Genomic DNA, 13,595 nt, shown 5'->3' with positions numbered 1-13,595 from the left:
ACTAGTTCATTAATCTTTCTAGTTTTCAACAGGCACATCTGTAATCCAACGGGGGTATGCTCAAATATGTTTGAGTCTACAATTCTATGTTGAAAATAAAATTCATCACTTTTTTCCTCAACGTGATTCTTCCCACTCTAAACTTCCCTGAGTCTGAAACAGCACTGCGTTTTAATCACAAACTCACATTACACAAGACAGGAAAAATTTGTCACCTGTTTCTATCCTGTTACCCTCTCCTTATTTTTCTCCTCTCCCCAACTCTAAAATTTGAAGTTTCTCAGGGCTAATTTCCAGACCCCTTTTCTCTCTTCACAAGCTCTCCCAGGCGATGTCCATTGCCAAGGCTTTAAACCCTTCCTAATGTGGAACACTTAGTAGGAGAATAAAACTTGCCACCCCAAAAGGTCTCTGGCATGCTGATTATTTTGAGCTGAAAATAATCAACATCCAAAAGACTCAAGAAAAAACTCTGACCTTCCCTCTAACTACCTAAAGAATCTAGAAAGGGGACCTATTACAGGAATAGAGGTATCATCGAGATATCTGCAAAGAATAGGGCTGGGTGTGGTGAGGGAAACTCTTAAGAGATCAGAGTACACTCTGTGTCCCACTGTCTCTGGCCCAATTAATATTTGTTTACCAAACATTTGCTTTTCCATCTTTATGTGAGTTGCCTTCCTCCTCTTTTAAGTCTCAAACCACTACCCCCAACATCCTCCTTTGTCTTTAGCTGAAGATAGTATTGAAGGCGAGAGTTTCAACCATTTTGGCAAGTTATTCAGTTTTCCTGGGTCTCTCCCACGTATACATGTTATTAAACTTTTATTTGATTTTCTCTGGTTAATCTGTCTCATGTCAATTGAATTCTTAGACCAGCCAGAAGAACCTAGAAGAGTAGAGGAAAATTTCTGCCTCCCTGACACTTATAAAGGTATATCTCTAACCCAGATATCTGTCCTAAGTTTCAGGCTTGTATATTCAACTTACATATTTCACGGGTGTCTCCATCTTATCATGTAAAAGTCCACTTCTTCCTCTGTTGTCCCCATCTCAGTAAAAGGTAACACCCTTCTCATTGCTTAAGCTTGAGACCTAGGAGTCATTCACACCTTCTGTCACCATATCTAGCATCAAATCCAACTGCTTTCACCCCAAAACGTATCTTGTATATCTCCTCTGCTCCCACCTAAGTCACGCAAACTCCTTATCTGAATTGCTTTCATGGTCTACACTCTTGTCTCTCCAAACCCCTCTTCACAGAGTAAGTAGAGTGACCTTTTAAAATGGTAAATCAGATCCTCTCAGTCCCCTGCTTTAAAATACTTAGTGGTTTCTTGCCTGTAAAATAAAATCCAAACTCCTTCCTGTACTCGTGCGGTCTCACCCCCGCCTGCCTCTTGTACCACACTCCCTTCTGGCTTACTACATTCCAGCCTTCTTCAGTTACTCCAGGACCCTCAGCACTTTCTGCCTCAGGCCATTTGCACATGGTGTTCCCTCAAGCTCTGGAATGCTCTTCTTCCTCTCTGTGAGATGGTTCTCTTCATCCTTGGAGCCTTAGGTTAATTGTCACATCTTCAGAGAGGCCTTTCCTGACCACTGACTCTAAAAAAAATCTCTATTGTTCTCTTTTAACAGCACCCTATTTCCTGCTTAACAGCTATCACAATTATACACTGTTGGTATTTCTCATTTTTTGTATTTTATGATTTGCTCTTTAGCTGGAATCTTGACAGAGGAATTCTTTTTTTGGGATTTGAATGACATGTTAGAAAAACAGGCCCTACCCCTACAGGAAGGGCGATCATGACTCCAAGTAAAGAATCATTGCTTTTATAGTTGCCAATATTTCACAGTTTCCAATATACACCTACTTGCATAATTCTCAACTGTTCCGTAGGACTGTAGGCTTCGCTGTAAGCCCAGTGCCTCCTCAGAGTGGGCTCTCAATAGATATAAAAAACAAAACAACAAAAACGCTCTTCTTTCCCTAATATCAGTTGTCATCCTGTCCAACTGCTGTTTAAGTAAACTATTACATTGAAATTATTATATACATCTAGAAAAGTGCAGACTATAAGTGGACAGTTCTATGAATTTTCACAAACCGCACATACCTGTACTCCTGGCACCCAGATCGAGAAACAGAACATTCCCAGGACTCCACAAGCCCCCCCTGGACCGCATCCCTTCCTTTCCAGAGATCACCATGGTGCTGGCTTGCAAATGTCATAGATCACTGCTGCCTGTTTTTGAGCTCTACAGAAATGGAATCATTCCTGATGTACTGTTCTGTGTCTGGCTTCTTTCACTCCCTCAAAGACTGTGACTGTTGCATGTAAAAGGAGCTGACCCTTTTTATCGCTGCATTGTATTCCACTGTCACCTGGTTTGTGGGTCTTGTCCATTTAAGCCTTTCTAGTGGGTTCATAGTGGTATCTCATTGCAGCTTTAATTTGCATTTCCCTGATGGTTAATTAGACAGAGCACTTTTCCCTATGCTTTTTGGCCACCTGGAGATTGTCTTTTGTGACTGCCTGCTAAAAATCTTTAGCCCATTTTCTATTGGAGTCTTTCCTTTTCTTATTATCTTATTGAGCAGTCTTTCCTTTTCTTATTCCTTTTCTTATTGGAGTTGTGTATATATTCAGGAGTGCCTGTGTTTCTTTTAGTTCTGTGTATTGCAAATATCTGCTCCCATTTTGTGATGTGTCTGTCCCTTAATGGGTAAGAGCTTCCTTATGATGTCTTTTGATAAACAGAAGCTCTTCATTTTATTGTATTCTAATATATCAGTATTTTGCTTCATTGGAAAAGTTAGGGCCTTTGTTGTCCTATTTAAGAGATCTTTGCCTACCATAATGTCATGAATATATTCTCACATGTTACCTTCTAGAAGAATGCTATTCAAAGTGTGGTCCATTCAATGGCATCATGTACTGGTTTGTCTCTAGTTCATGACAAGAGAAAGATATTGCAAGTAAACATTAAGAAATTTTACAGCAACTTGACGTTGACATGATATCCAACCAGTATTTTATTTTATTTTACTAAAATGTTGAGTTAGAAATTTAAAAATTTAAAAAAAGGTTATACACGGGCTTCCCTGGTGGCGCAGTGGTTGAGAGTCCGCCTGCCGATGCAGGGGATACGGGTTCGTGCCCCGGTCTGGGAGGATCCCATATGCCGCGGAGCGGCTGGGCCCGCGAGCCATGGCCGCGGAGCCTGTGTGTCCGGAGCCTGTGCTCCGCAACGGGAGAGGCCACAGCAGTGAGAGGCCCGCGTACAGCAAAAAAAAAAAAAAAAAAAAAAAGGTTATACACTACAGATACTTTGAGAAGCACTGTTTCAAAACATTTTTTTTTAATCTTCACATTTAGATCTATAATCCACCTAAATTTAATTACCGTGTCCAGTGTAAGTAGGGGTCAAAATTCTTTTTTTTCCTTCTTATTGACCCTGTATTATTTAGTGAAAAGATGATTTTTCATCCACTGTTGTGCAGTACAGTTTTTGACATAAGCCAAGTGTCCATGTAGGTGGGAGGGCGCTTCTGGCTTTGCATTCTGCACCATTGACCCATTTGGTGTCTGTGCCAATACCACAGTCTCATAATTGCTTTAGCTTTATAAGTCTCACTCTCTGAAAGGATACATATCCTTCAATTTTATTCACCTTCTTCAAGGTTGTCTTGGCTATTCTTGAGTCTTTCCATTTTCAATACATATTTTTTAGTACATTCGCAATATGTTTTAGAATTATCTTATCAATCTCTACCAAAGAACCTGCTGGGATATTTTAATGTAATGGTAACAAATGTACAGACCATTATTGTTTGTTATACATTCAAAATGTTTTTGGTCCAGTAAAGTATTTTGTCCTACTTTATAATCATTTTTGGTACTTGATTGCCAAAAATATAAAATTCATATTATGTGGTCTGTTTTGAGGGCTTCTCCATAACTAGACTGACTTTATTATATCTTTTTTTGCACTGATTCTCTGTACAGGCAAGAAGAGCCCCTCACTACTTCACACCACGTTCATTCTCATTCTCTCCTCTGTGCCTTTCCTCACACATTTACATTTACAGTGTCTCCCATCCACTCCTGTTACCATTCCAAATTTTCAAAATCCATGTCTCCCAAAAGACCTGTTAGAGTCTCTGATCTTCACACCACTGTAACCCATAATCACATTGCTGGGTTTTGTATAATGTGTTGGTAATTCATCTACCCCTAAATCATATGTTAAAGAATAAGTTTCTATTTCAGTTGTGCACATAGTAGGTGCTCAACACATCTAGTCGAATTCATTCTAATTCATAATAGACAAAACAGTTACCTTAATCATGAAGCAACTAGGAAAAAAAAAAAAAAGGCTTCCTCATTCATTTAATCTCAGTGGATTTGACCAACCAGGCATACAGTGAAGTGAACAACTTCCATTTCAGACTCACAATGTCTAAAACAGCTCTCTGAATGTTCTGCAGTAAGTGATGATGCAATTAGGAATCCTAGAACTGTTAGTTTCCATTCTGTTAGAGTCAAGCCTCCCTATTCATGCTTCAGTTTACTCTCAGGGGAGAGTGGATATTTTTGGAAGGTTGCTATAGTTTTTAACTTCAAGATCCAGCAGCCAAACTTACTGGGGGATGGGGTTTTCTTTTGTGGTGATGTAAATGTTTTGAAACCAGATTGGGAGGGTGATTGTATGACATTGTGAAAGTACTAAAAGCCACTGAACTGTACACTTTAAAATGGTTAATTTCATGGGATGCGAATTTCACTTCCATCTAAAAAAACAAAATGATCCAGCAGTTAAGTACGTCTTTGACCAATAACTGTCTCAGCTGGTGGCCAGATGCTTCCCTCCAACATCTGACTCAAAACTAAGGAGAGGAGATGAAATGTTGTTCCTCTTTGAGTTTCTGACTTGTGTTTACAAGGAGGGCATGTGTATGACCAGTTTGTGGTTTAGAGAAGTTCCTTGAACTTTTCTAAAATGACTCACTCTGGGGAGAACATGGAGCTCATGTCTGATTCAACACCAAAGGTGAACATGAATTTCATTGTGACTTTCAGAACTATCTACATCAGAGTTCATCTCAAACTTTGAGCTGTTATTTATATTAAAGAAACAGAACCGAAATAACCTCAGAGCTCTGCCTACTAACCATCACTGAGTTGCTGTGGCAAAGACAACACATGCCCAGGAAGCATTAGCTGCCCGTGATAATGAAGGTCCTGATCAGAGGGCTCACCACCCAGAACAACAGCCACAAGTCAGCTTATAAACTGCATTGATGTCTTAAAATTAAACTTACTGTTCAATTTAAAGAGGGTAACAGGAAAGGCACAGCACTCCACCCAAATTCAGCAGATTTAGACAAGTGTTCGGAGGAAAAATGTAGGAATTAGAGTAGCTCTCTAAAGAAACATTAGTACTTCCAAGAGAGTGTTGGGAAAAAATTAGCAATTGAAGTATTTTTTATTAATTTTTAGAAAATACTAAAAGCATACTGGACTTTCTCACCCACGTTCCACTGGAATTTAGAAAGAGTAATTCTATCGTATTGCTTGAAATTTTTAAAGTATCATTCCAGAAGCCAAGAACAAATTTAGATATTGTGATACCGTTAGCCTTCCATGTGGGCAGCGCAGTCCCAGAATTCACAGAATTTAGGTACAGACAGCAAAAGTAGGTCAGATGGAAAATGTTAGATTTGTGATGATACAAAAAATTATACATTATTTATATTTCTTTCCCTCTCATTAGAGCATTAATATAGTTGTTAAAAGCTCCAATGATGGGTAATCATTGAATTAGCTATACCCCCTCATTGCTATAATTGTTGGCACTCCCACTCTCAATTTAGAATGGGACAAAAGTCATGTGGTTGGGCTTAATTACAAGAAAAGTCACAGGTTCATTTCTAATTCATAATACTTAGCGTTAATGTGCAATTTTGAGTTTTCTCTGTTAAATCCCTTGAATAAAATAATACTTTTGCTCTACCTTCAGTTTGTGTTTTCATACTAATACCTAAGAGGCAGGGTGATGCTGGTGATTAGGAGCTAATTTGCATTTTAATTAGGAACTCTGGAAGGTCAAGGCAGACTGCCAGGATCCTGCTTTCATACAGTTCCTAAATCCTGTGGGACCTGCTGAAGTGTCTTTGGGAGCTGTGGTCTGTCACCTGGGACACAAGAAGGATCAGCCTTGAACAAAAGCAGAGGCGACTGGAAAGGACCCGAAAGTACCCAAAAGCAGAGAGAGTCAGATTCTGTAAACCCTCTCCTGGAAGGCTGGCTTCTGATAATCTAAGTCTGTGACACTCTAATTCATTTTAATCCAGCCTTTGGATAATTTATGCCAAATCCTTTTTGGTTGCTTAAAAGAAGCTGTAGTCAAATGTATGGACGTTCTCCTGCCCCTCCAGGTACAGTGAAGAGTTGGGGAGGGTGTCAGGCAGACAGTGCCCCAGGAGGCACACTGGGGCTATCCGGACGGCCCCTTCAGGTGACAGGGAGGTGGCTGTTGACAGCTAGAAAACTGGAGTACCAGTTAGAGAGGACTGTGGTGCTCCGGGGACACTGCATGGTAGTAGAGACCTAAGTCCCTGACTGTCTTCGTGATTGTCTTAATCCAAGTAAACAAAGGTTAATTTTTTTTTTTTTGCAGTACGTGGGCCTCTCACTGTTGTGGCCTCTCCTGTTGCGGAGCACAGGCTCCGGACGCTTAGGCTCAGCGGCCATGGCTCACGGGCCCAGCTGCTCCATGGCATGTGGGATCTTCCCGGACCGGGGCACGAACCCGTGTCCTCTGCATCAGCAGGCGGACTCTCAACCACTGCGCCACCAGGGAAGCCCAACAAAGGTTAATTTTAACTTTATATTTTCACTGCACCCTCCCCAAACCAGATGGACTATGGGTGACTTTAGGATAGCAGAAAGACCCACAGAAGGTCATTTTACCAAAATAAGGCCTATAAATGGATGCTATACACTCTGATTTCTATCTTAAGAAGCTACAAGAGTGTCAAAAACCTGAAACCACTGTTTCTCAACATGCTGTCTCTAGATGAAATGTTCTCATTTTTGTGTTATATTGCAAGGTCCTTTATTGTAAAATAGTACAATTTTATCTTAGACTACACATACGAACGAACAAGCAATGTATTCCAAGGTTATCCTGTGTTCCAAACTACAGAGATGTTAAGTAGAAGAAAGGTAAAGTACAGAGTTTCACTCTTAAAGCTGGTAAATTACCCAGTATTTGATAACTACATAATTGCATCATGCTTTCATAGCTCTTAATTTGCATTTAAAAATATCTTTCTTTTCCTCTGTCTTTGATAGGGTTGTCACATGCTCCTGAGTTCTGGCCGTAGCAGCGTTTTCCTGTACCACGGTGACTGAACATTTAGGTGACTGCACACCTCAGTACCCAGACCCAGTTACACCTGATTATGTGTTACGAGTACACCCGATAATGTTGCTAAAGTAGTAACCAGATTTAAGCTAGGCACTTTCTTAGCGTGCATTTTAAGTTGATGCATTTTTAACAATATCTGTCTGAGTTAGGTTAATGTAATCATCTCGGTTTCTCACCTAAAGCTGAAGCACTGTCCAGTGTCCCTTTTAAAAAATGATTCAAGTCTGGGAAAACCACAAGATTACAACTTGGAACCCCTTATTCTTCAGCTGCTTCTTTGCCTACTGGAGTCTGAGAGTTATTCTCTTCAGTGATAACGGGGAGGTGCTGGGCACACACTGGCTAGGTTTCTTCAAACAACAATACCCCAAGAAGGTAGACTTGGGGTACACTTTATTCTTACAACAATGGTTCAAAACAAAATAAAAATCACGTGGCAACTCTAAGGAAATGCAGTTTGTGTAATAAAAGTAAAAAAGCAACATCAAGGTCTGAATTTCCTTCTTTCCCTCTTAGACCCCTCCCTGAAGCAGTGATGGAAACAACCACCACTTGGGATCTTGTTTACTCTGTAACAGGTGATACAGTAAAACGTGTCAGCCTGCTGTCTTATACACATGCTTCGCCAGCTGGTCATAAGTAAGAGTGCACCTATTTGATCATGCAGGAAACTGAAGTCATCGCTATTCTTACCTGGTGTTCGGCCATCTGGCTCTCGGTGCTCCTACCATGCTCCGGACTTTCACTGAGTTTCATCTCGATGGCCTCCATTTTCGTGGAGATGGACTGGAGGCAGTCCTGGTACCTCTGTTGGCGTTCCAACGCTTCGTAGAGTGTGCGCTGCTTTTCGCTGATCTAAAGAAGAAAAGGGGTATTACCAAATAGTCCCCAGCCCCTTATCTTCTAGATTATGACATTTCTTTCCTCACCGCTTTACCTCTGTGACCCAACAAAGGGTGTTCAACTGTATATGGGATGTGTAAACATTAGGCATTTATTTCATAAGACAATCGCTAAGGTAATCGGTGTTCGGTGGGTTAAACAATTCCACACTTCGAAGACTTACCACATTCTTTAAGGTTTCCCAAGAACGCTGTAAATCATCCAGCTTAGCAGTAGCAGAAGGCTCCAGTCTTGGTTCACAGAGCTCTTGGGGTGGCAGAGGGCTGGGGGGAATCCTGGAGGCATCCATCTGCAATGACTCAGCAGACAAGGCTTGGTAATAAGCGATGTCCTATGGGTGCAAAGCACGGTGTTGGATTCAAGAGGAAAATGAGGTTTAGGTCATGATGCTCTGGGTACTACTTGTCGTGTGGAGGGAAGGTTTAGGATTCACACCCATCCCCGGGGGCTACTAACTATCAAAGTCAGTAAATGCCTGTCACAAGAAGGTCATATCAAAGCACACTGTAGTTGCTTTAGAATTTTTTAGAATTGGTAAAAAAAATTTTTACCAATATTTCAAGTTGCCCAAACTCATTCCTATTTTATATTTGGTAAAATGGAAATAGTGGGTTGGCCAGAAAGTTCGTTTGGGTTTTTCCACAACGTGGAATACATGTTTAAGTGGTATACATATTTAAAGACTGATTAACCAGCAAAAAAGGAGAACCTAAATGATCTACTGCCTAAAATGTTGCTTAATGTGTGGATCAAGGTTTTGAATAATTTTTTAAAACCCTTGATTTAAATATATTTAAGTCTATAGAAAGTCTTTTTTCAGATATAGCCAGATCTTTAATATTTGTGAGTTCATTATTCAAAGTAATTAATTTAAATATGTTAATATTAATAAGGGAAAATGTAATGGGGAGGTTAAAACTACTCTAAGAAACAAATAATAGAGAGGTTTTCTCCTATTCGATTCCCGGAAGTACACAAGAAATAAAGTGAATGCTGAAAAATGAAGCTTTTGAATTTTCTTATTTCTTGGATAATAAGTAATATTACATATTTTATTAGTATTGATAATGGCATTACTATCTCAAAATACATAATTCATGTGTTTTTAATTGTTTTTATGGTTGTTTATCTGTACATTTATAGAAATTGAACTGGGACGTAATGTTTATATTCTGGAAATTGCTATAATAAAATTCACTACTTTTGGGCTTCCCTGGTGGCGCAGTGGTTGAGTCCGCCTGCCGATGCAGGGCACGCGGGTTCGTGCCCCGGTCCGGGAAGATCCCACATGCCGCGGAGCGGTTGGGCCCGTGAGCCATGGCCGCTGAGCCTGCACGTCCGGAGCCTGTGCTCCGCAACGGGAGAGGCCACAACAGTGAGAGGCCCGTGTACCGCAAAAAAAAAAAAAAAGTTCACTACTTTCGCAGTTGTTTAAGATCAAAAACCTGAGGCTTATTGATAATCATGTCTTGGTAAAAAGTATTGACGAAAGCCCCAGACACCTGGGAAACCAAGGAAACAGCAGGAAGGAGCCTGGTGTCTTGTGAGTCTGTACCAGGGCAGGAGCAGGGTGGTGGAATACAACAGAATGAGTTCAGACAGGAGTCTGCCCCTGGAGGCGTCAGGACACCTGAGACCCCAGGTTAAATCCTCCTCCCAAGTAGCTGCAGAATTGGAGCAAGTCACTCACATCTCATGCATGGGTTCCCTCATCTGCATAACACGGGGTGGTTTTGAGATTAAATACAGTGATGTTTGAGTGGCCATGAGACCTTCTACCCATTTTGTTGCTGTTGCTGAGGCTTCTAGGTAAGTCCCCAGCATTTATTGATGACGTTGAAGCACGGAGACTGGTTCCTTTTCATTCCTAACCCTGTCACTCATCTTGAGTAGATTATCTTGGTATTTTCAAGTCCTTGACAGGCTTATATCCATTCATCCTCACCCACTTCCACTTCTTGAACATGATAGGCTGTCATCACTGAATGGATTCACCCCAAGTGTATTTCTGACTGTGGTTAAGTTATGTAAACCCTTCTCTTGCCAACTGCTGTGTTTCCTTTGCCCCTTGAACCTCTGCTTCAGCCACTTGGAAAACCCCAACCATGACTCTATGCAACTTTTCTTTCCAGTACGCACACACACGATCAAAGTCCTTGAGGAGATACTCCTGCAAGTGCTCAAATTTTCAAGGCTGTCTATATTCAGACTCACCTCTATCTCTCTCCTCCTGGTCCTCTTGATTAAAGAGGACCCTCCTACCTACTCCCACACCCTCATCCACCTTCGCTTTTGCAAGGGTCTTGGTCCATTAATACCTACTCCCTCTTCACTGTCTTTCTCCTCAGCATGTAAATAAAGCCAAATTTTTTCCATCTGAAACACCTACACATACTCTTTTCTGATTTTTTTTTCTTGCAGGATATCACATATTGGAAAGCTCTACAGATCAATATGTGATGGCTCATCATACACAAATACATTCGGAATCATCATTTCTTCCCTCTCCCTTTGCCTTCATAATCCAGTTTCTGAAAATGGTAGTTTACACTTAATATGTTCACTTTCTCACCCTCAGTCCACTTATAAGTAGCCAATTGGGCTTCGAATCTAGCGACTCCACTGAAAATGCTCTGGCCGCAGTCAGCAGTGGCTGTTTTCCATGATATAAAATGATTATTTTTCGGATCTTCTCTTGCTTGGTCTCTCACTAGCATTCAATACCACTGACCATCCCTTTTTGGAAACACTTTCCTTTTCATCTCTGTTCTCCTCCCAGCTCTCTAGTCATTCAATCTTTCTCTTCTGTAGTTTGTTTTTTGCCCTCATTCTTAAATATTGCTGTATTTTTAAGCTCCAGACTCACATATCTTGTTGTACAAGTTTATCCCACAGTCTCTTCAAACTCAATACTTCAAAAAAAAAAAAAAATCTAGGATGAGAAATGGATTTAGGAAAAATGAGGAAGTATTATCCATCTTTCAGTGAATGGAACTTCTAATCACCTTACTTGGGATTTATTCTCTATTTCTTCTTTCCCTTACCACCCCTGCTTATGAAAGGATGAAGGTCTATACCCTTGCCAAAACACTGGTTCAATCTCACGTTACACCAACAACTTCCTAATTCTCAGGTTGCAAACTGGCAGCCTTCAGGTTGCCTCTAGCCTGCATACATTTAGCTTGGTTTATACAGTGTTTTAAATTGTGTAAAATTTCTCTTCATCCAGAGAGGGAGCTTTCATAAGAATCCCAATTCATGGCTTCTCTTGCAAACCAGAAGGGAGGTAAGACAGGACTCTGTGTCCAAACAGCTACAGTAATCCTAACGGAGGAGAGGCTGCCTCGTTCATGTGGGGAGGTGCTGTCCAGGTGCCCACAGTCCCTGTGCTGTTTCTCTCATTTACATCACCAGTCTGGATCAGACATCAGAGTGTGCAACCTCTGTCCCTCACTAGCTTCCTGGGCTCTGGATTTGTCTATCTCCATTCTCCTGTCCACACTGATCCAGAATGACCTGTTCTAAAAGTCACTTCTGGGCAGAGCTTCTAGTTAAATTCCTCCAGTGGTTAAGGATTAGCTTCTGGACAAAGTTCAAATTCCTCTGTGTGGCATTCAAGGTCCATCAGGGTGTGTTTCCTGTAACCTTCTCAGTTTCATTTCTCCTCCCACCTCTTTCTCCAAATCTATGTTTCCCCAATCATACTGATATTATTTACAGTTGCCTTGATGGACCATGTTCCTTCCTGCTGCCTGAAAAACTTCCTACGTGTACTTCCTTCTGCCTGAAAAACTTCACATCACTCTAGTGCACTCCAAGTGTACCTACCTTCCCCGGCCTTAAAACAAAAGGGGGACATCCCTGACCCGCTGAACCCCAGCCTTGTTTAGGTACTTACTCTGCGTCCTTCCTTAACACTGTGCTCCCCACTTTCATGGCACTTGTCCCACTCCACGGTCATCATTTGCCCACTCTCACACAGACTATGAGTTCCTTAAAATCTGGGGAAGTGTCTTTGATCCTAAGCATATCATGGAGTATTTGGCAAATAACAGGCAAGTATATACAGTCATAAAAAATGGTATATGTAGGGCTTCCCTCATGGCGCAGTGGTTGATTGAGAATCCGCCTGCCGATGCAGGGGACACGGGCTCATGCCCCAGTCCGGGAAGATCCCACATGCCATGGAGCGGCTGGGCCCGTGAGCCATGGCCGCTGAGCCTGCGCGTCTGGAGCCTGTGCTCCGCAACGGGAGAGGCCACAACAGTGAGAGGCCCCTGTACCCGCAAAAAAAAAAAAGAAAAGAAAAGAAAAGAAAAGAAAATGGTATACGTAAAAGCACTTTCGTAAACTCTATTGTTTTGTATACATGGAAGGTAGTACCATTACTGTTTACGAGGAAAAGCAAAACGTCCTTTAAAGTAAAAAATTTAAATTAAATACTCTATAATAAATAAAGGTTCCCCCAAAGAATAAAATAAATTTGTCACAAAAACATCTGTTTTCTGGCTTGTGTGTGTGTGTGTGTGTGTCTCAGGTCTATTAGACAGGAAAGACAACCCTTGGTTTCCTAAAATCATTTGAAAATATATCACCTTTTGTAGATTAATAATTTGCATCTATTTGAGGAATACATAGAATCAATAAAATAAATCAATCAGTCCTATAAGTAACTACTAAATAAGGGCAATATTTGGCATAGTGACAAATCACCCTTAGAAATATGTCTCTTGTTGGTTATGTGTCTATGTTATGGGAGTTATTATCTATCAGATTCCTAGGGAATTAAATTTGGAAAACCACTGCTACAATTTGATTAGCATTTTCCAGTCTAAAATGTACTTTCAAAATTAACCTCACATTTAACTTTCACCATTTTGTGAATTAAGTAGCTTTGCTTCCCATTACAAATGAGGGACTTTCTGGGTACATTCAGCTTAGAGGAAGAGCTGGGACCCATTCTGAGCTTTTTAACCCAGAACCGGGGGCTCTACCCATTACACTACCGCTCTTTGCAAACTTCTACTGCCCTCAGCTCTTCCGAGGAGGAGCCCAAGTCTTGGCTTGCTTTTAATAAGATCGAGAAGCCTGCAGCAAGTTCTGCGGCTGCCTCGTTATTTCTACCCTCAAGTAAACTAAACTGTTATCACATTTCAGCTAATAACTACTGTCAGAGAGAGAACACACTGACTGCAGGGGATCAGTTAGTTATATAACGGAGATCTACTTACAGAAGCGGCAAGCACACAGCC

General features: G+C 41.1%; 1 protein-coding gene across 6 annotated transcripts in view; it reads right to left on the bottom strand.

Annotated features, from left to right (window-relative positions):
• LOC132499744 (nesprin-1) overlaps positions 1-13,595 on the bottom strand; it is a 241,489-nt gene that overhangs the window by 158,147 nt on the left and 69,747 nt on the right. For 5 of the 6 annotated variants that reach the window (XM_060114303.1, XM_060114305.1, XM_060114307.1 and 2 more), the window contains 2 exons: positions 8,507-8,674; positions 8,134-8,295 (listed from right to left, as the gene is read on the bottom strand). In XM_060114303.1, the coding sequence (XP_059970286.1) occupies positions 8,134-8,295; positions 8,507-8,674 (330 nt within the window). The remainder of the gene's footprint in view (positions 1-8,133; positions 8,296-8,506; positions 8,675-13,595) is intronic. The other variant, XM_060114304.1, reaches the window with a different exon arrangement.

This window comes from Mesoplodon densirostris, chromosome 12 (genome assembly GCF_025265405.1).
Source record: "Mesoplodon densirostris isolate mMesDen1 chromosome 12, mMesDen1 primary haplotype, whole genome shotgun sequence".
Taxonomy (NCBI): Eukaryota; Metazoa; Chordata; class Mammalia; order Artiodactyla; family Ziphiidae; genus Mesoplodon; species Mesoplodon densirostris.
The sequence above is the reverse complement of the archived record's forward strand: the minus strand, read 5'-3'. Positions and strand labels throughout refer to the sequence as shown.